At 38.0% G+C, this 22,938-nt stretch overlaps 1 protein-coding gene across 1 annotated transcript in view; it reads left to right on the top strand.

The window, feature by feature from the left end:
* The window catches only part of PCMTD1 (protein-L-isoaspartate (D-aspartate) O-methyltransferase domain containing 1), a 71,357-nt gene that overhangs the window by 12,803 nt on the left and 35,616 nt on the right, over positions 1-22,938 (top strand). The window contains exon 2 of the mRNA XM_021688567.1: positions 21,822-22,252. Coding sequence (XP_021544242.1) covers positions 21,946-22,252 — 307 coding nt within the window. The 5' untranslated portion in view covers positions 21,822-21,945. The remainder of the gene's footprint in view (positions 1-21,821; positions 22,253-22,938) is intronic.

Raw genomic sequence — 22,938 nt, 5'->3', positions numbered from 1 at the left:
GCTTGTTGCAAACTTGTACTCTTAAAACACCATCAGTCTTATTCCCCCCACTCCCCATCCCCTGGTAACCACATTTACTCTCTGGAAGTAGAATATTTTTGATTTGTACTTAATTTCTTTCTGGCAGAATCAGGGCAATGAACTGCTGCTGCTCTTAAAACCTGTCTCCATTGTTTTTGCTCCCTTGGCTATTCTAAACCTTTCTCCCAGCTAAAATGATGGTAGACTCCTTTTGACTTAAAGGCCAGTTGCTATTTTTATATTTTGTTCCCAATCAGCTGATCTTGACTATTTCTTGCTGGCCTTCTGTATTCTCTCACATTTAAATATCAAAATGGAGTCCTAGTCCCTGGACCAGGTATTTGAGCACTCCTTCTTTCTTTTTACTACACTGACTCAAAAATTAGCTCTGTCTACACTCTTAGTAAGGACTCTACACTTCTTCCTGGTCTTCTTTTAACTATATGAAGGTTTTGTTGTTTTAAAAATAGACAAGCACATGTTATCTCAGAAAAGTGTCACTATTTGAGCTTTTATTTTATGATGTATTGGAAAGAAACTCAACCAAGACTCTGGAGCCTTGAGTCTTGTTAGTATGACCTTGAACAAGTAGTTTTCCCCCTTGCGTGACAGGGTGAACTGGATAATTTTAGAGGTTTTCTTCTTTACAGTTTATTATTTTTCTTGACTTTTTCACAAATATCAAAGTGGTGTATTTTGGGGGGCTTATATGCACAGAAAACAATACTGGATAATTTCAGAGGTTTTCTTCTTTACTTTTTATTACTTTTCACAAATATCAAAGTGGTGTATTTTTTGGGGCTTATATGGATTATGCCTTTGGTCTCATGGATTACAAACTTTTAAATTTAAAGTTCTAGAATGAGATTTCAAATGTCAGCAATATATAGGTATCCTCCACTTTCTGAAAGGTCTCGTTGTGCCACTTGGCTTTTGTGAAAGACCTGCATTAGTACCTGTTTTCCTTAACTGAAAGAAATCTGTAGAGGATTTTCACTTTTAGGAAAAGAGCCATTACCATACCAATGTAGGTCTTTCTTAAAGCCAAGTGGCATCGGAAAGCAGAGGGAATACCTTTTGCTTTAGGCCAGTTTGGCTTAGGAAAGTTTTCATAGGAACACTCTACTTTGGATAGCCTGGGAAATCTATCATTTGTTTTTGACTCACTTAATTGTACTCATTTTATTTATTCACAGTGCTTCGACTATAAAGAATTAAGGTACCAGAAAAAGCTCTTGTAACCTCTGCTGGTTAGGTCTGTAGCTCACAGGAATGATTTAGAAAATGTGGTATACATGCCTAGGTTGCTTTCAGGTTGACTTTCTGAACACATTTTTAAGATCTCTTGGGCATTTTACCAACCTTTGTGTAACTCTTTATACTGATAATATTTGCAGAAGTGATCCTCATAGGTGTCAGCAAATTATGGCCCATGAGCCAAACCTGGCCCACTGCCTGTTTTTGAATAGTCTGCAAACTAAGAATGGTGTTTACATTTTTAAATGGTTAGAAAAAAAATTAGAAAAGTAGTGTGTGAAAATTAAATATAATAGAAGTTTCAGTGTTCATGAATAAATAAAACATTTGGAACACAGACGTACTTTCATTTACATGTTGTTTGTGGCTGATTTTGCTCTTACAGGCACAGAATTCGGTAGTTGTTAACAGAAACCAAGGGCTGCAAATTCTGATGTATTTACTGTTTGGTCTTTTATGGAAAATCTTTGCTGTAGCACTAGTGACACTGAAGATTAAATGTAGTGGTAGAAAAAGAATGGGCAAACTAGATGTAAGATGTGATTGTGGAATAAAATAAGGATACAGAGGTTGGACAGTGGGTGAGTAGGTCCTTGGAGTTTAAGGTGTTGTGATGGTTGTTACCTTTGGGGCTTGAATAGTTGTTGAAGATGCCCAGGATGCTTGTGAGAGCTGGGAGCAGAGAAGACTGCAGCAGAGATGCCAGAGTCGTGCTACTGATGGAAGGGTGAGCACCCGAGTGTCTTCAGAATGGGGAATGGGGAGATTACTATTAATAGATAGGAAAATGTATTAAATAAAAATGCAAAACATGTTTTCCTGTACACCTTTTCAAGAAGAGTTTGGGTTTTTTTTTGAAACATTGTCTATCTTTGAGGCATTCATAAACAAGGAAAAGTATGTATGTGTATGTGTTTTCTATAGCTTTGTATTTTTCCTGTGTGCGTCTGTGTGTGTGTGTGTGTGTGTGTATTCATGCAGTTTTGCAAGTCAAATAATGAGTTCATGCTGATTCCTCTCATTCCGTCCAGCATCACAAGATATGTCCCCAGGGTCTTTCCCCATGTTTCCGTGCCTTGGTTTCCCTCAGAAACACCATAGAGCTGTTGAGATCTCAATGAAAAGTGGCACCTAAAATCCAAAGTATTTTATATATATTACATATTATTACTAGATACAGATTTTTATGCATTGAACAAATGCTTCTTGAAATGGGAACATGTTCTTTTGTGAGAGGATGAAATAGGACTGTGTTAATAGAAACAGGTAACAAGTATTGAGAACTTGGTATGTGACCAGGGACTATAGGCAATTTATATACATTACCCTGGATACTTCTCATATGAATCCTGTGAGGTAATTATTGTTATTAACATAGCTAGAATTTACAGAATTAGGGTTCCAATCTAGAACCCACACTATATTATATGCTCTTATAAATATAATTTTTACTTAGGTTGAAAAATATTCTATTAGAATATAACTCAATAATGAATCTATAACTTGATATGAAATCATAATTTGACATACTAATATTCAATCTATAAATAATCTTTCTAAGGTTAGCAAATGAGTAAAGTAAAATTGTTATATTACTGTTGATATAAATCCTGTTGAATTCAGACCAGAATTTTACATTGCTTAATGTTGTTACTCACCACTATAACTTGTGGGGATTTAGTCTAGATATATTTAATACATTGTTAAATAATTATTGTCCAGAGATTGATAATAATTCATAAACTTTGCTGTGAAGAATATGAATAGCTTCAAGTATGAAAAAATGATTTTAGCTTTCTGACTTTTATTACTATGTTTTTTTTTTTTTTTTTTTTTTTGATACTATGTTTTCTGTAATAGTTTAAATTGGGCATTTTTTTTCCTTACGATCTCCCAGCAAGCTGTCATAAAGTCGGGTTTTAGTAATATTGCTTACTATCAGTAATTATTGAAATTAATAAATTCTTTTTAAAAGAAGCATTCTGTTCAATTTCAAGAAATCTAAAAAGAGTAAATTAGGTCTTTTTGGCCTTATATGTTCTAATGTTTGAACAGATTTTTTCTTATCTAGATTATTATAAAATGACTTCTAGAACTTGGGTTTCTTTCTTTCTTTTTTTTTTTTAAGATTTTATTTATTTGCGAGAGAGAGAATGAGAGACAGAGAGCATGAGAGGGAGGAGGGTCAGAGGGAGAAGCAGACTCCCTGCTGAGCAGGGAGCCTGATGTGGGACTCGATCCCAGGACTCCGGGATCATGACCTGAGCCGAAGGCAGTCGCTTAACCAACTGAGCCACCCAGGCGCCCAAACTTGGGTTTCTTTCTAACTTGTGTGATCTTGGACAAGGCAGCTGTTGGGGCTCAATTCTTTATCTGTGAAATGAAGTGAGCTCTTCTGCTGTTCTTAGCTCCTAAGAAAGCTCTTTAATTTGAGTTTAGCTTCTAGAGTATGGTCTCTGAATCCTCCATGCTTATCATAGTTGCTGAGGCAAAAGTAGGTGATCAGTTTTTGTTATTTGAATGAAGAAATCAACAAATAGAAGTCTTTTTGTGCAAAACAAAATATCCAAATGTCAGGCAATCTAATTGCTTTGGGTAACTTTTTGTTGACAGCATTTAGTATTTTAATGTGTACTGTTAATAAACAATTATACTCAGTTATGAGGACATAGTTTGACCATCAAATTAATATGAAATAATTCCTTACATTATTAAAAACCTTCAGTTCTATGAATTTATTGTAGTCAAATTGAAAGTAATTTTTAAACCTTTTTTTTTTTTTTAAATGCACAAACCATTTAAGAGACTAATTTCCATGAACAAAGACTGTCTACTGAACTGAACTAAACTGAAGCCATTTTTTTATTTTCTATCCTCAATGTCCCTGGGACTTACTCAACTTGCTGGACCAGTGGTGAAGAGCTTGTTAAATGAAGCCTGGAGGGAGGTACTGGGCTATAGTTTAACAAGCTTTCGCAGCATTTTGGTTGCTTAGTTTGCATGGTGTTCTCCAAATGAGTTTTATTGATACAAAGAACTATTGATGAGAGAGTAATCATTTGAAGTTGAGGTGTGCTTCCTAGCAGTTACTTTAGAGCCTATAGAATTATGGTGATGATCTTATGATTACAGTTTTATTTTAAAGATTTTATTTATTTATTTATTTGAGAGAGAGAGAGCATGAGCAGTGGGAAGGGGCGGAGGGAGAAGCAGACTGAGCAGGGAGCCCGACAATGGGGCTCAATCCCAGGACCCTGGGATCATGACCTGAGCTGAAGGCTTAACTGACTGAGCCACCCAGGCATCCCTGATTACGTTTATTTTAAAGAACTTCTTAAACTTTCTCTGGGTCATGAGTAAAAATAGGGATAGAATTATTTGTCCCAATAAATGAGATGAAGGTATTAGTATCAAATGTGGTGTGTGTGTATTTGTCAGAAGGTCTTAGACCTACATTTCTAGTTGCTGTGTTTTCTTATTTCTGATAATATGAATATTAGTGGTAGTGCATGCCATTAGATCTATGAATAAGACCAAAATATCCAATTTGTTCTTTCTCAGTTGGTTTTCATTTGCATGGTGCAGGTAATAATACCACGTGTCCTGTGTAAATACCTTGGGGTAGTTAATGAAATTATATGGGTTGCTATTGAAACACTGAAAAATTAAGAATGATATATAACTAGGTATTTTATTCTATGTAGCTTTCACTGCCTGTCCATAGATAAATTGATCATCTTCGACTTTGGAAAGATGCCATTTTATAAGGCCAGAAAAACTTCATAGTTAACCTGTTTACATTCTTTATCTTTGTATAGCAAATACACTTAGACATTTTTAAAGTTTTTACAGGTGCCATTGAGAAAATTTGATTTAGTGACAGTATCTTCCAGGTGAAAAAACCAAAGCCAGAAAAGGTAACAATTTGCTCAAAATCATCATGTGACAAGGCCAGTCTTTGCATTCCACGGTACGATAATACGCAGAAAGAATATCTTTGGTGTGAGCTCGTATACTGGTTTGTGATATACTAGTGGAAGGGAACAGATACAGACCATCTGAACTCCCAAACTGTGAAATTTTGCTTTGGACTATTATTTTATTTTTTATTTGAATATTGTTCTTTTTGAACTCAAAATTTTTCAAATAAAATAAGCCCAACTTTAAAAGCCTCAGCCAAGAGGAGCCAAAAATGTCTATGTTCTTCTCTCATGCTTCCTTATTGATCTCATTACTTCCTAAGAACATTGTCATGTAATGGATTAAAACCAGAAAGCTCAGTTGTCATTTCAGTTTTCTGCTTCAGACTTTTCCTGAGTTACAGGAAGTAAACAATTCTTATGTTTCAAAGGTTTTCTAGGCTGTAGCTTCTATAAGGAATATTTTTAAGTGTTAAGGATGGTTATTAGAGCACTTCTTATATTTCTTGAAAAATTGAAGATGTTAAGCAATAATCTTAAAATCTGAGGCAGTTATTCTCTGATGATTTTGTTAGCTCAAAGATATGTGGAACTTTGCATATTGAGGGCATTTGTAGTATATGGGTATGATTGTGTTTAGCAATACGGACACATGCTTGTGTAGTGATACAGGTTTGAAGAGGTCATATATTCAGATGTTTAAGTAAAAGGAGTGGAGGAGACATTGGAGATACATGAAATCCTGTAACTTTCAAAATGATGAAATTTCAGCTTAAGTTGCCTCATGTCCTTTAAAAATGTTTTATATTCCTCCATCCCTTTATATCCTGTACCTTGAACTCCCATAAAGCTATCTCCTGCTGTTTCTCCATCTTGTTTGAGTTTATGCTGATCTTCACTACCCCAGGCAAGGAGAATAGGAAAATTAAAAGAATGAGGGCGGAGGTAGAGAGAAGGAAAAGGCATAGGAAGTAAGACTGGAATAGAATTGAGAATATGACTGAAAAGTCTACATCTATGAATATAGGCATCTTAAAACTTGCCAAATATTAAAACACAGAACCTACTTGCTTCCAACAGAACTTTCTTTTGTCATTTGAAACAATTTGTAGTAGTGAATTGAAGGGTTGGGGAGCAGATAATCTTTATCTTGAGACAGTGGTTTATCAGCTGTCTGATCAGATGAAGATTCTAGAGTTCAAGGACTAGGAAGGAAAAATAAACTTTCACTGAGCTGTAGCTGTTAGGTATGTTAAAATTTGAAAGGATGTCCTGGAGTAGAAAGCTAGAAATTACTCTTACAGTGTTTTATGTTTAATCGTCATTTATTAAATGCTTGCTAACGCCTTTACAAATGTGATGAATATTTTAAATATATTATTTTATCTTCATTTTATTTTATCTTTATTATTATTGAGTTTACAGTTTGGACAGAAAACATGTGTCGAACCAAAGAAAACTGTACAAGACAGCTAATTTTTGCTAATTTATATAACAAACGCTCCATTAGAGAAAATTAGCACATGTGGAAGTTAGCTAGTAAGCTACCAAAGAGAGGTTCAGTACCTGACTGCTGCCTGAGCCCATGTAAGAGTATGGAGGGCAGCTGGTCCTAATTTAGGCCTCTTGGCTGAGTTTGTGGCCCAGAGCATGATAGAAGGCATTGCATTGTTTTTTGGTTTTTTTGTTTTGTTTTGTTTTTTACATTAACCTCTCTCAATCAACTTACATATGAATGGCTATATTTTCCCTTTTGCTTCTGTATACACTGTTCTTGGCTTTTTTCCCTAACACCTCTAACTTTAGGATTTACATTTTCATTCTGTAGTTCTGTCTTAAGGAAGTCACTAGGTGATCACTAGATTTCAGAACTGACACTTTTTTTGTTTTCCCTTTCTGGTCTTTTGGGTTTATGAATGAATGTTTCAAATGTGTCTTTTTTGTCCTAGATACGAAAGAAAGTGAATTACTTATTGGACATGTGTACATTAGAAGCTTTATGTGCCGTGCACTATTTAGTGTTTACAAATTTATGATGTGGTTATTATTTTTCCCATTTTATAGGCAAGGAACCTGAACATCACAGGTTAAATAATTTGCCTGAGGCTGCAGTCAGTACATGACATCAGCTGCTTTATTTCCACCATTCCATTCTTCTTTTGGAACCAAGAGTACTAAAAGGGAGGAAAAAGGAAATGAGAGTTTGAGAGAGAGGGAGAGAGATCTCAATCTTTTCAGGCAGGGGGACACAAAGTCTGCCTTCGAATTATGGGCCAGGGGCCTCTTTGCAAATTGTTCTGCTTTCAGGAGGATTTTATGGCTTGCCAAACTGGATTTGAGTTGTGGCTCAGCTACTCACGAGCTCTGAGCTTGTCTCCTGGTCTCTCCGAACTTTGGTCTTCTCATTAGTAAAATGAAGTTAGTGCTTCTTCATAGAGTTTTGGTGAAGAAATAGAGCCCATTGCCTGTGTGTAGTAGAGAAATAGGAAATTGCATGTATATGTTATTACTAGTAAAAAAATAAATAAGATTGGCACAATGAGTAGTGGACCTTACTTTAATGTTGGAGGAAAAATTTTTCCTTCTACTATTCTAGGTTCTTTGGCTGGTCTGATAATCAAATTAACATAAAACAGATTAGCAGGAGAAAAATTTGATTGTATATGTATGGGAGCCCCACAAAGACAGGGAGACCTAAGGATAAGCTGGGTGGGCAGTTGAGGCTTACATGCCATCAGGAGCTAAGAAGTAGGATAGGGGCCTGGGATGTCACAGGGGAGGAGGTGATTCACAGGACGATAAGAGCAAATGTTTGGTAATTAGATGTTTGTCCTGCTATACAGATAGGTCATTCAGATAAAAAAAAAAAGTTATATCTTGGTAGTAGCTCTCTTTCTGGGCCAGGCTCCTTACCTAAATTCTTTTAGGTAGTTTAAAGGGAGGTAAAAGTTTTTCTTTTGTCTGCTGGGCCTTGATTGCCTTCAGCTCAAAATGGTCCACTTGTTAAAGTAGGACATTTTGGGGAGACTTGTTCTGAACCCCTTCATTAGCCTCTTCTTGTCTTTCTTTCATGATTCTGTATTTATGTCTCATCATATCTATTTGCCATCACTGAGAAAATTTCTTCTGTGTCGTTTTCTCCACACTGAAAGCAGCCTTCGTGCAGGACCCCCATGACAGGGTCTTTGAGGGCATGAGGAAGAAAGATTGCTTTGTTCATGCCCTCGAATGGTGTGTTCTCCTTTGAATCACCAGTCTTCTTTACTCCAAAGCTGGGTGAGCTTTGTCCTCACCTTTGCAGAGAAAGGAGCAGCAAGCAGCAGTTGGCTGCTTGCCACTGGTTGCTAGGAAGGAAAGAAAGAGAGTCGGCATTCATTCTGTTCTCCGACTCTGTGACATCTGTCTGCCATCTGTTTTTTTCCCGCCTCCATTGACTTGTCTTTAACCTTCCATAAAACATCCCTAAGCTGCCTGAAAGACACCGTAATATTGACCTGGGCCTTCAGTAGATCTTCCCGTAAACCAAATACATTAAAGCTACATATCTTGTTTTGAAAGACTAGAAGCCACTTTTGGAACACCTTGCAAATCATTTCAGGTGAGCTTATGTGAATGTATGTACCCCAAACACAGGTACTAGAAAGAAAATGCCAAGGAGTGAAATTGTGTTCTGTGAATAAATATGACAACTTCCTTCTCAAACAGACATAACTGCGTAAGCTGTTCTTTTATTTTCTGACGCTTCTCTCTTTTGCCTTTACCTTTTCTTCTTTTCCTTAGATTCCTTATTTTGCTTTTGTTGTTTAATGCAGAACTTGAACACACCTAATTTTTTTTTTTTCTTTTCCATGTTAGAGAAAATGGCAGGAGTGGGGCACCAAAAAGTGTGACCAAAGTAACAGAGATGCTGAGGCATGGACAGACATTCCTGGATAACTAAAACTGAGCTGTACTCAAATATGGGTTTGATGCCAAAATAGCAGGGAAATTAGAGCTCTGAGGAACCTTAGGAATCATAGAATTTAGCCTCTGCATTTCACAGGTGAGGAAATGATGTTCTGAAGAGCTGCCCAGAGCCATACAGAAAAGTTATCAGTGGGACAAAGGCTAGACCTTGGTCTCTTGACTTGTATTTGGCACTTTTCCATGATTGAGATGAAATTATCTCAGAATTAACAAATGGCAAATGCTTCCATGACTTAATGCTGTAATGGCTTTTTTTTTAAAAATTTTTTTATTCTTATATTATCCCCATACACTGCATCATTAGTTTTAGATGTAGTGTTCCATGATTCATTGTTTGTGCATAACACCCAGTGCTCCATGCAGAATGTGCCCTCCTCAATACCTATCACCAGGCTAACCCATCCTCCCACCCCACTCCCCTCTAGAACCCTCAGTTTGTTTTTCAGAGTCCATTGTCTCTCATGGTTCGTCTACCCCTCCGATTTCCCCCCCTTCATTCTTCCCCTCCTGCTACCTTCTTCTTCTTTTTCTTTCTTTCTTTTTTTTTTCTTAACATATATTGCATTATTTGTTTAAGAGGTACAGATCTGAGATTCAACAGTCTTGCACAATTCACAGCACTTACCAGAGCACATACCCTCCCCAGTGTCTATCACCCAGTCACCCCATCCCTCCCACCCCACCCCCCACTCCAGCAACCCTCAGTTTGTTTCCTGAGATTAAGAATTCCTCATATCAGTGAGGTCATATGATACATGTCTTTCTCTGTTTGACTTATTTCGCTCAACATAATACCCTCCAGTTGCATCTACGTTGTTGCAAATGGCAAGATCTCATTCCTTTTGATGGCTGCATAATATTCCATTGTATATATATACCACAGCTTCTTTATCCATTCATCTGTCGATGAACATCTTGGCTCTTTCCACAGTTTGGCTATTGTGGACATTGCTGCTATAAACATCGGGGTGCACGTACCCTTTCGGATCCCTACTTTTGTATCTTTGGGGTAAATACCCAATAGTGCAATTGCTGGATCATATGGTAGCTCTATTTTCAACTTTTGGAGGAACCTCCATACTGTTTTCCAGAGTGGCTGCACCAGCTTGCATTCCCACCAACAGTGTGGGAGGGTTCCCCTTTCTCCGCATCCCTGCCCACATCTGTCGTTTCCTGACTTGTTAATTTTAGGCATTCTGACTGGTGTGAGATGGCATCTCATTGAGGTTTTGATTTGGATTTCCCTGATGCCGAGCGATATTGAGCACTTTTTCATGTGTCTATTGGCCATTTGGATGTCTTCTTTGGGAAAATGTCTGTTAATGTCTTCTGCCCATGTCTTGATTGGATTCTTTGTTCTTTGGGTGTTGAGTTTGATGAGTTCTTTATAGATTTTGGATACCAGTCCTTTATCTGATATGTCGCTTGCAAATATCTTCTCCCATTCTGTCAGTTGTCTTTTGGTTTTGTTGACTGTTTGCTTTGCTTTGCAAAAGCTTTTTATCTTGATGAAGTCTCAATAGTTTATTTTTGCCCTTGCTTCCCTTGCCTTTGGCGATGTTTCTAGGAAGAAGTTGCTGTGGCTGAGGTCAAAGAGGTTGCTGCCTGTGTTCTCCTTTAGGATTTTGATGGACTCCTGTCTCACATTGAGGTCTTTCAACCATTTGGAGTCTATTTTTGTGTGTGGTGTAAGGAAATTGTCCAGTTTCATTCTTCTGCATGTGGCTATCCAATTTTCCCGACACCATTTGTTGAAGAGACTGTCTTTTTTCCATTGGACATTCTTTCCTGCTTTGTCCAAAATTAGTTGGCCATAGAGTTGAGGGTCCATTTCTGGGCTCTCTATTCTGTGCCATTGATCTATGTGTCTGTTTTTGTGCCAGTACCATACTGTCTTGATGATGACAGCTTTGTAATAGAGGTGGAAGTCCGGAATTGTGATGCCACCAGCTTTGCTTTTCTTTTTCAACATTCCTCTGGCTATGCGGGGTCTTTTCTGGTTCCATACAAATTTTAGGATTATTTGTTCCATTTCTTTGAAAAAAGTGGATGGTCTTTTGATGGGGATTGCATTGAATGTGTAGATTGCTCTAGGTAGCATTGACATCTTCACAATATTTGTTCTTCCAGTCCCTGAGCATGGAACGTTTTTCCATTTCTTTGTGTCTTCCTCAATTTCTTTCATGAGTATTTTATAGTTTTCTGAGTACAGATCCTTTGCCTCTTTGGTTAGATTTATTCGTAGGTATCTTATGGTTTTGGGTGCAATTGTAAATGGGATCGACTCCTTAATTTCTCTTTTTTCTGTCTTGTTGTTGGTGTATAGGAATGCCACTGACTTCTGTGCATTGATTTTATATCCTGCCACTTTACTGAATTCCTGTATGAGTTCTAGCAGTTTTGGGGTGGAATCTTTGGGGTTTTCCACATAAAGGATCATATCATCTGCAAAGAGTGAGAGTTTGACTTCTTCTTTGCCGATTTGGATGCCTTTGATTTCTTTTTGTTGTCTGATTGCTGTGGCTAGGACTTCCAATACTATGTTGAATAGCAGTGGTGATAGTGGACATCCCTGCCGCATTCCTGACCTTCGGGGGAAAGCTCTCAGTTTTCTCATTTTCATTGAGAATGATATTCGCTGTGGGTTTTTCATAGAGGGCTTTTATGATATTGAGGTATGTACCCTCTATGCCTATACTCTGAAGAGTTTTAATCAAGAAAGGATGCTGTACTTTGTCAAATGCTTTTTCTGCATCTATTAAGAGGATCATATGATTCTTGTTCTTTCTTTTGTTAATGTATTGTATCACATTGATTGATTTGCGGATGTTGAACCAACCTTGCAGGCCAGAGATAAATCCCACTTGGTCGTGGTGAATAATCCTTTTAATGTACTGTTGGATCCTATTGGCTAGTATTTTGGTGAGAATTTTTGCATCCATATTCATCAGGGATATTGGTCTGTAATTCTCCTTTTTGATGGGGTCTTTGTCTGGTTTTGGGATCAAGGTAATGCTGGCCTCATAAAATGAGTTTGGAAGTTTTCCTTCCATTTCTATTTTTTGCAACAGTTTCAGAAGAATAGGTATTAATTCTTCTTTAAATGTTTGGTAGAATTCCCCTGGGAAGCCATCTGGCCCTGGGCTTTTGTTTTTTGGGAGATTTTTGATGACTGCTTGAATTTCCTTAGTGGTTATTGGCCCGTTCAGGTTTTCTATTTCTTCCTGGTTCAGTTTTGGTAGTTTATACATCTCTAGGAATGCATCCATTTCTTCCAGGTTATCTAATTTGCTGGCATAGAGTTGCTCATAATATGTTCTTATAATTGTTTGTATTTCTTTGGTGTTGGTTGTGATCTCTCCTCTTTCATTCATGATTTTGTTGATTTGGGTCATTTCTCTTTTCTTTTTGATAAGTCTGGCCAGGGGTTTATCAATCTTGTTAATTCTTTCAAAGAACCAGCTCTTAGTTTCGTTGATCTGTTCTACTGTTCTTTTAGTTTCTATTTCATTGATTTCTGCTCTGATCTTTATTATTTCTCTTCTCCTGCTGGGTTTAGGTTTTATTTGCTGTTCTTTCTCCATTTCCTTTAGGTGTAGGGTTAGGTTGTGTACTTGAGACCTTTCTTGTTTCTTGAGAAAGGCTTGTATTGCTATATACTTTCCTCTTAGGGACTGCCTTTGCTGCATCCCAAAGATTTTGAACTGTTGTGTTTTCATTTTCATTGGTTTCCATGAATTTTTAAAATTCTTCTTTAATTTCCTGGTTGACCCATTCATTCTTCAGTAGGATGCTCTTTAGCCTCCATGTATTTGAGTTCTTTCTGACTTTCCTCTTGTGATTGAGTTCTAGTTTCAAAGCATTGTGGTCTGAAAATAGGCAGGGAATGATCCCAATCTTTTGGTACCGGTTGAGACCTGATTTATGACCTAGGATGTGATGTATTCTGGAGAATGTTCCATGGGCACTAGAGAAGAATGTGTATTCCGTTGCTTTGGGATGCAATGTTCTGAATATGTCTGTGAAGTCCCTTTGGTCCAGTGTGTCATTTAAAGTCTTTATTTCCTTGTTGATCTTTTGCTTAGATGATCTGTCCATTTCAGTGAGGGGGGTGTTAAAGTCCCCCACTCTTACTGTATTGTTGTCGATGTGTTTCTTTGCTTTTGTTATTAGTTACCTTATATAATTGGCTGCTCCCATGTTAGGAGCATAGATATTTACAATTGTTAGATCTTCTTGTTGGATAGACCCTTTAAGTAGGATATAGTGTCCTTCCTCATCTCTTATTACAGTCTTTGGTTTAAAATCTAATTTGTCTGATATAAGGATTGCCACCCCAGCTTTCTTTTGGTGTCCAATAGCATGGTAAATGGTTTTCCACCCCCTCACTTTCAATCTGGGGGTGTCTTTGGTTCTAAAATGAGTCTCTTGCAGACAGCATATCGATGGGTCTTGTTTTTTAATCCAATCTGATAGCCTATGTCTTTTGATTGGGGCATTGAGCCCATTTACATTCAGGGTAACTATTGAAAGATAGGAATTTAGTGCCATTGTATTTTCTGTAAGGTGACTGTTACTGTATATTGTCTGTGTTCCTTTCTGGTCTATGTTGCTTTCAGGGTCTTCCTTTGCTTAGAGGACCCCTTTCAAGATTTCTTGTAGTGCTGGTTTCATTTTTGCAAATTCCTTTAGTTTTTGTTTGTCCTGGAAGCTTTTTATCTCTCCTTCAATTTTCAATGACAGCCTAGCTGGATATAGTATTCTTGGCTGCATATTTTTCTCATTTAGTGCTCTGAATATATCCTGCCAGTCCTTTCTGGCCTGCCAGGTCTCTGTGGATAGGTCTGTTGCCAATCTAATGTTTCTACCATTGTAGGTTACATATCTCTTCTCCCGAGCTGCTTTCAGGATTTTCTCTTTGTCTCTGAGACTCATAAGTTTTACTATTAGATGTTGGGGTGTTGACCTATTTTTATTGATTTTGAGGGGGGTTCTCTGTGCCTCCTGGATTTTGATGCCTGTTTCCTTCCCCAAATTAGGGAAGTTCTCTGCTATAATTTGCTCCATTATACCTTCTGCCCCTCTCTCTCTTTCTTCTTCTGGGATCCCAATTATTCTAATGTTGTTTCATCTTATGGTATCGCTTATCTCTCGAATTCTGCCCTCGTGATCCAGTAGTTGTTTATCTCTCTTTTTCTAAGCTTCTTTATTTTCCATCATTTGGTCTTCTATTTCACTGATTCTCTCTTCTGCCTCATTTATCCTAGCAGTTAGTGCCCCCATATTTGATTGCACCTCATTAATAGGCTTTTTGATTTTAACTTGGTTAGATTTTAGTTCTTTTACTTCTCCAGAAAGGGTTTCTCTAATAACTTCCATGCTTTTCTCAAGCCCAGCTAGTATCTTTAAAGTGATGATTCTGAACTCTAGATCTGACATTGTACTAATGTCCGTATTGAGTAGGTCCCTGGCAGTCGGTACTACCTCTTGTTCTTTTTGTTGAGGTGATTTTTTCCATCTTGTCATTTTGTGCAGAGAATAGATTAATAAGAGAACAAAATGCTAGCAGAGTAACAACGTCCCCAGAAAATATACTCTAAACAAATCAGAAAAGACCTGAAGCAGTGGGAAAAGAAAGGGAAAGAGACGAAAAAGAAAAAGAAAAAGATAAAAACAAAAACAGAACATAACAAAACAACAACAAAAAAAAACCCAGGTTGTGATCATATATGATCAGGCTGGTATATAGATCAGTGCCACACACTAGATTTGGGGTGTATTTTGGTCTGTTAGAAGAAAGTGCCTCCCAAAATTTTAAAGAAAGAAAAACTTATATATATATATATATAAATAAGGGTTGATATGATGAAGGGATGGAATATGACTGTAAAGATGTAAATTATAAAAAATTTTATAAAAGGAATTGATAAGTTGTTTGAAAAAAGAAAGAAGAGGATTTAAAAAAAGAAAAAAAAAGGGAGAGAATGTGATCAGGCAGGGGAGTAGGAAGAAAACCATATACTAGAGATTTAGGGTATATTTTGATCTGTTAGAAGAAACTATCTCAAATTTTTAAAGAGAGAACAACTTATATATATATATATGCCAAAAATATGGGTAACTACTATGAAGGGATAGAATATGACTCTAAAAATGAAAAATAAAAATGTTTTTTAAAAAAGGGATTGATAAGATGTTAGTTGAAAAAGGGAAAAAGAAAAAAAAAAAGACAGTTAAAAAAAAATTTACTTTGAAAGACTAAAGAATCATGGGAAAAAGCCATGAATTCTATGTGTAGTATTCCCCTAGTGCTGGAGTTCTGCCGTTCTCATTGATCTGTAAACTTGTTCTTGGCTGGCTGTTCTTGCTGATCTTCTGGGGAGGGGTCTGTTGCTGTGGTTTCCAAATGTCTTTGCCGGAGGCGGAATTGCCCCGCTCTTGCCCGGTCCTGGCTAAGTAATCTGCTCGGGTTTAGTCTCCGGAGCTTTTGTTCCCTGCGAGCTTTCCGTACAGCTGTGGCGGCAGAGAGTGAAAATGGCGGCCTCCCAATCTCCACCCCGGAGGAGCCGAGAACTTGGGGCCCTGCTCCTCAGTGAGCCCCCAGAGAAAAGCCGTCAGTCACTCCCGTCTCCCCGGTCTCCAGCCGCACTCCGTGCTCACCCGACCTGTGACCGCGCGTTTCTATCTCCGGCACTCGACCCCGGGTGGAGTCTCCAAACCCAGCAGATCCCTGCGGTGCACTCCCGCGCCGCTCCTCCCGGGGGAGGAAGCTGAGTCTCCCCGGATCTGCTGCTTGTTGGGTCCCTGCTGGAGGAGCAGTGGCCCGACTGTGTCGCGGATCACGGTTTATGGCAACCCCGAGCTGAGAGCCCGCGCCTGGGCTCCGCCTCTGCAGCCGGTTTCCCTGCTCTGATACCTGGGAGCTCTGCTGCACTCAGGCACCCCCGGTCTTTCTGTGACCCCAAGGGTCCTGAGACCACACTGTCCCGCGAGGGTTCCACCCCCAGCTTAGCCACCGGAGTGACGTCCCTCAGCAGAGCAGACTTTTAAAAGTTCCGATTTTGTGCTCCGCGGCTTTATCACTTGCCAGAAGTGGCTGACAGAGGCCCCTCCCCCACCGTCTTATCTTCCCGAATATCGCCTCGGATTCACTTCTCCGCACGTCCTACCTTCCGGAAAGTGGTCGCTTTTCTGTTCAGAGAGTTGTTGCTATTCTTTTCTTCAATCTCCTGTTGAGTTTGTAGGTGTTCAGAATGGTTTGATCCCTATCCAGCTGAATTCCTGAGAGGATACGAAATCCAGGTCTCCTACTCCTCTGCCATTTTGCCCCGCCCCCTCTAATTAATCATTCTTAAATCCAAACAGTTTGAAGTTATGTCTGATTTTCTTTCATTATGCCATAACATAGAGCTGTAATGGCTTTTTAATAGTGTCTTCTTTACTCATAAAAAATGAAGTATATTTCAAGTTAGGGGATTATTATTGAATTATCACAATATTTATTACAGATTTTAACTTGCAAACTCCTCACGTGTACATTAATTATAATCCAAAATTCATGGCCCTGAAGTTAGGGGACTTGATTCCATTTTGGTGCCTCCATGTGGTGGGATATCACATTTTTGGATTTTGGAATAATTTTTAATGGCGTGAAAATGCTTAAGACATATTAAGCAAAAGTTTGAAATAGTATATACAATATAATAGTAATATTGTGTTAAGAAAGCGTATAGATGCTTAGTAAATATTAACAGTGGCTCTTGGAATATTAGGGTTATGAATAATTTTTATTTTTGTTTTCAAATTTTCTACAAATGCACATAGTATTATCATTGAATTGGTCAGTGTTATGAAAATGTAATTTATAATAATTCATTTTCCACCCACCATCAGAAGCTATGTATATGATAAAATGACTTATCTTTGAAGCTCTGTAGTATAAATTATTATATTTTCTCTCTTTTTTTGTTCTTTGATTTTTCTACTGTAGCCTATTTGCTAAATGTATTTTTATTCCTTAGGAAATTATATTCTGTGTGTCTTTTATCTTATTCTGGTCTAAAAAAAAATACACACACACACATATATATTTAAGTATCCCCTTTATTTTCAGCTTTACTTGTCAGTTTTGTTCAAATAATGCATGTACACAATTTAGAAAGTCAGGTGATATCCTGAAGACAAAGTATAGCAGTTCCTGGCTTTACCTGTTTCCACCTGGAGGCTCACACTCCAGGGGGATCTTAATGCATTCAACTATTTCATAGTAGGGAAGTTACCTCCATGTTGCTAACCTTAGTTAGCATTTTAGATAGCATTTACTTTCCTGTAATCACAGATGAGGTATTAACTTCCATACCCCTCTTTACCTCTTCTCTTTTGTCCTGTATGGTTAAATGACTATTCAAATTGAATCAGCAATTGTGTTTTCACTATTCTATGTACACATTGTCTTCCCCAGACCAAATAATGTATAATTATATTCTCTTCCTTTTACAGTTTTGGTTTTTCCTTTACATCTTATTTTAAAATTAGTCCTACAGTATGTTTCTCATTCTTTAAAAAGCCTTTGCTGGCTCCATTGTCTGTGGGAGGAAGTCCAAGCTCCGTGTGTGTGTGGCCTGCAAGCTTCGTTTCTCATTCCTCTTTTATTGTTTTAGCCTCACCAAGCACTGCTTTCTATTCCTGCACTTCAGCTCTTCGGTACTATTTGTAGTGCCTTAAGTGGGCGGGTGCATTGCCTCTTGTCTCCTTGTCTTTTCTGCTTGTTTTGAACACCTCTCCTTCCTTCTGCCTCTGTGCTTACCACATCTTCATATTTAGGAAAATTTTCCTATCCTTTTGTGTCCACCCCCGTGTCTGGGCTGGTGTTCCATAACACCCCTGTATAACTCTACCATGGCTCTGCTCATCCCATTTTGTAGTTTTTCATGCCAGCTCTTCTCCTGAGGTCCCTCGGGTTTCCTAAGATTCTTTCAAGGGCCCGAGAAGTCCAGTACTGGGTTTTTCTATAACATCTGAAAACACCTACTAATGTTTTGCAAAACAACAGGACTTGTGGGAAAAGTAGCCTTGTAACATACCACTGAAAACCTGTGCAACTGTGTAACCAGTTTACCAACAAGAAAAATAGCAATCCTAATAAAATTTTTAGCATAGCTAAATCTACTGGAATTTGCATGTAGCATTACAGTCAGTCAGTCCTTCATAGCCTTAAACCCTAAGGTTCGTCTTCCTCTGAAATTTAGGCTCTAGAAGATAATTTGCTTATGGATATTGTTTTATTTGCACATGTATATTTTTATCAAAATTTAAAAATCTGAATCTGGGTATAGCCTCAATTCGTCTGTTGCTTTAATCCAGAGACATTGTCTTAACATTTTTTTCGTCTGCATTCACAGCTTCCCTAGACCCCTTGAATTGCCTTAGAGGTAGGCACTCTCTATTTTTAGCTTTTTGCTGGAAGTGTTCTTAAGTCGCTAAGGTATCTTTTTTTTTTTTAAATTTTATTTTATTGTGTTATGTTAATTACCATACATTACATCATTAGTTTTTGATGTAGTGTTCCATGATTCTTTGTTTGCATATAACACCCATCTTTTTCATATATGTAAGCTGTCACTTCAAAACATGAACATGGCAACCACCCCAACTTCTTCATTATCTGCACATCATTACCTTATATACTAAATGTGAGCTAATAATTTGCGTTAAAGAAATGATGCATTGTAGCAGATTGCACATCCTATTCTAGAAAACCTTTCCTGACCACCTCCCTCCTGGATACCTTACAGCTTTGTGTTCAGATGTATTTGTCTTTCCTATCAAAATAGAAGAGTCCGGCAAATCTGGCCTCAAATTTTTACGTGGCTCCTTGTTAACAAGGTGTTGTGTTTCCCAGCTTTCTGAGTACCTGGTCTCTGGTCTGTTGCAGTAGTTCAGAAACACAAATTACAGGGCACTTTCTAAAATGGAAATGTAATTCTCCCTCCCTTGTTAGTATCTGTGGCTGACTCTGTTGCAACTAATAGATGTTCTTAAATTAGATTCAACTCATGGGTCTGTAGGAACTCGGGATCCTTCTGAAGTTGGTTGTAAAACTTCTCATTCATTCATTTTTTAATTAGAGATAGGGGGCAGAAATATCAGATTCTCAAAAGGGTTCAGGCTTAAAAAAGAAAAATCACTGGCCTACATAATAAAGGTCTTATGGTGCTTGGAAGGTACCCAACTACATGTAGTTTCTTAAAAGTGTCATCTGCTCTTTTGCTTTAATACCAGCCATATCCTTAGCCTTTAATTCCCTTAGTCCTTTAATTGCATGACACAATCCATGCCTTTTTAAGAGAGCTTTCCTGGATCCTTGGATCCGCTTTCCTCCGGGCTCCTTTAGCAACAGTCACATGAATTGTAGTACCCTAGTCCTTTACTCATTGTTTCTACTTCAAAGTGGGCATGGGAATGCCTTCCTCGTAGGCTTATTGTAGCTTTTAATGAGATAATATACAGAAAACACTTAGGACAGTGTCCATCAGCAAATGGTAGTACTTCTTGTTGGTTTGATACTTCTTTGCTTTTCTCACCAAGAGTGTGCGCTTTTGTGTAGTGAAGTCAGCATTTGCTTATTTTGCTGTGATAATTTTGGACAGGTTAGAGTTCAGAAGGACCTGAGAAGGATTAGGTCACTCTGCGGAATAATTTTTCAAACTAGTAAAATAGAGCATTTCCAGGAGAGCCATTAAGTGTCTGCACAGTCAGAATTAGGCCTATAAAGTCCTGAGGTAGGTGCCACACTGGAGACTCTACCGAAGCTGCCTCCTAGTCTAATGTAGCCATTTTTTCTTTCATCTTGGGAAGGAATTAACTCTGAGTACCAGGTAAAAAACTTAACCTATGCTTAGAAGCCATGTTAGTAAAAAAACCAAAAAAAAAACCCCCAAAACACACAAAAAACCTTTAAATGCTAGAATTGTGCTCAGCAAGTTGAGATGCTTGGGCTATAAAAGGGTGTCCAACTAAGACTGTTGAAGGAAGAGTGGATTGATGTTTCCAGTTGCAGTATGTGCTGTGAAATACACTCATTGAGGAGAATGGTGCTGCGAGCCCATGTATTTTTTTCAGTTATGTCTTTTTTTGGCTGTGGGGGCATTGGAGCCATCCAGGTTTGTATAAGTGAGTTTGAATAAGTTAAATAAGAGTGTGACATGAGTTCACAATATTTCCTCTACTCAGAAAGTTTAAGGAGCTCATAGGAAAATACAAAAGAGGACATAGGCAGGCAGTGGGGCAGGGACAGGACCTGGTGAGGCAGCTGCCCCATTAGTGCTGCAGCAGCTTGGTGCCAGAGGTGTGAGGACCCTGAGGAAGCTCGAGGCATCGGTTGTTTTTCTTCTCTAAAGTCAAGAGAGATACAGTCTTTCCAGAGTTGGCTGTCATAACTTGTTTTTGGCCACAGGCATTTCATTTTTTTCTAAGATTTATTTATTTGTCAGAGAGAGAGAGCACGAGCAGGGGGAGGGACAGAGGCAGAGGGAGAAGCAGGCTCCCTGCTGAGCCAGGAGCCCGATGTGTGGGGCTAGATCCCAGGACCCTGGGATGGTGACCTGAGCTGAAGGCAGACGCTTAACCGACTGAGCCACCCAGGTGTCCCGGCATTTCATTTTCCTTCTCCTGATTTATTAATTCAGAAATTAAGTGTTATATGAATTCATTTACTAACTATAGTTGAATAAAGATTAAATTGTGTTCATTATGATGTATTGAAATTTTTATTTAATCAGGTTGCACTTATGTTTTCATTTAAAGATGCTGAATTTGACTTTAAAGAAGTTTATTGTACTTGTGTGTGTAACGTATGTTCTAGTGCTTATACTATTAAAGTTGTTAATAAAATTTGTGGTCTCCTTATTTATCACCACAGGGTTTACCAAATAAAACAATCTTAATATACACTACTTATATGTGGGTGTCTGGGTGTCTATATTTTAAACATGTGGATCTGTTTTGTTTTTTTATATTTTGTATTCAGTGTTTAGGTAATATGTTACTTTGTGTTAACATTTTGAATTTATGTGGTGCATTTAAGATGTTTAGCATTCAGGTGTTAGTGGATTTTTAAGTTTAGGAATTTTCAATCAATCAAGTAATTCATGCATATTAAACTAGACTCGCCATACTCCAAAGGCCACCTGGCTTAACGCTTAAGAGCATGGTTTCTAGAGTCTGAAAGACCTGGGACTGTGTCCCAGCAGTGTCACTTTCTAGAGCAGCTCTGTTCAGTGTGGCAGGTACTGGCCACATGTAGCTATTAAGCACTTGAAGTGTGGCTAGTGTGCCTGACTGAATTTTAAGCTGTATTTAATTTTAATTTTGGCCTAGGTAGCCACGTGACTAATGGCTAGCATATTGGGCCTCATGGTATGAGGTAACTTAACCCTTCTGTGTCCCAGATTTCTCATCTGTACAGATGAGATAAAACTTAAGCTACCTTTTGTGATTGTTAGAAGAATAAATAAATATATTTAAAGAACTTAAAACTATGTCTGGAACAGAATATGTCCTTTAAAAGTTATAATGACTATTATATATTTAATAAACTGGAATTACTTTCCTGTGAGTGTTAATTTAAACCTGTTTATTTTTATTCTTCCCTTTCAGGATTAATTTATTTTTGGAAATCAAGTGCAATATTAAAGGGAAAACAAACCACACTACATTATTGGAAGCCATTTCTGCTAATTTTATTACATTTTAAAATTTATGATTTGATTTGAATACTATCATGGGAGGAGCTGTGAGTGCTGGGGAAGATAATGATGACTTAATTGATAACTTAAAAGAAGCTCAGTATATCCGCACTGAAAGAGTGGAGCAAGCCTTCAGAGCGATTGATCGCGGAGATTACTATTTGGAAGGCTACCGAGACAATGCTTACAAAGACTTAGCCTGGAAGCATGGGAACATACACTTGTCAGCACCTTGCATTTATTCTGAAGTTATGGAAGCATTGAAACTTCAACCAGGATTGTCTTTTCTTAACCTGGGAAGTGGAACCGGATATTTAAGTACAATGGTGGGCTTAATTTTAGGTAATTTTATTTTTGTAAAATTTTATTTTAAAAAGTAAGCTGAGTTTGTATTACTGTTTATGATTTACAGGGTTTGTAAATTTGTATATCTTTGAATGTATGTACTCAAAGTAGTTCTTTTCCTTATTTAAGTGTAGAAACACAAGGCAGTAGTAATCTTCTCTTATTCTCTGCCCTGACCCTGACAGCTTGTGCATTTAATCCCAGACTTAAGAAACCCTTGGAACTGTTTTTCCAATCGTTGTCTGTACTTAAAATTGAACAGCTGGTAGGCAGGAAACTCAGGGGTATCATGTAATCTATTTCAGGTAAAGGGTTGTGACTGACTGCTGGCATAGAGAGTGCAGTCAGTCTTCGATGTCCCATTTAAAAAGGGAATGGTGCCAGGTTTTTGTTAGAGTGCCGTAGAGTATACGGCACTGGTGAGGCCAAGCAAGGGATTGGGAGAAAAACAGAAGAGAAGTATATGTCAGTAAGCTTTCATCATACTTACTGTCTGTTCTGTCAGGCATTCTTCCTGGTGTAGGTACACAGCAGTGATCAAAAGGGACAACTCTCTCTGCCTTTGAGAAGCTTACTGGGTGCTTCCTATGAGAATGAGGCATTGTTTAAAGCACTTTACATAGAGTCACTCATTTAATGTTCCTAATAATCCTGTGACGTACATACTATTAGGATTCCTGTGT

This window comes from Neomonachus schauinslandi, chromosome 4 (genome assembly GCF_002201575.2).
Source record: "Neomonachus schauinslandi chromosome 4, ASM220157v2, whole genome shotgun sequence".
NCBI lineage: Eukaryota > Metazoa > Chordata > Mammalia > Carnivora > Phocidae > Neomonachus > Neomonachus schauinslandi.
This window is presented reverse-complemented; position numbering and strand designations above follow the sequence as displayed.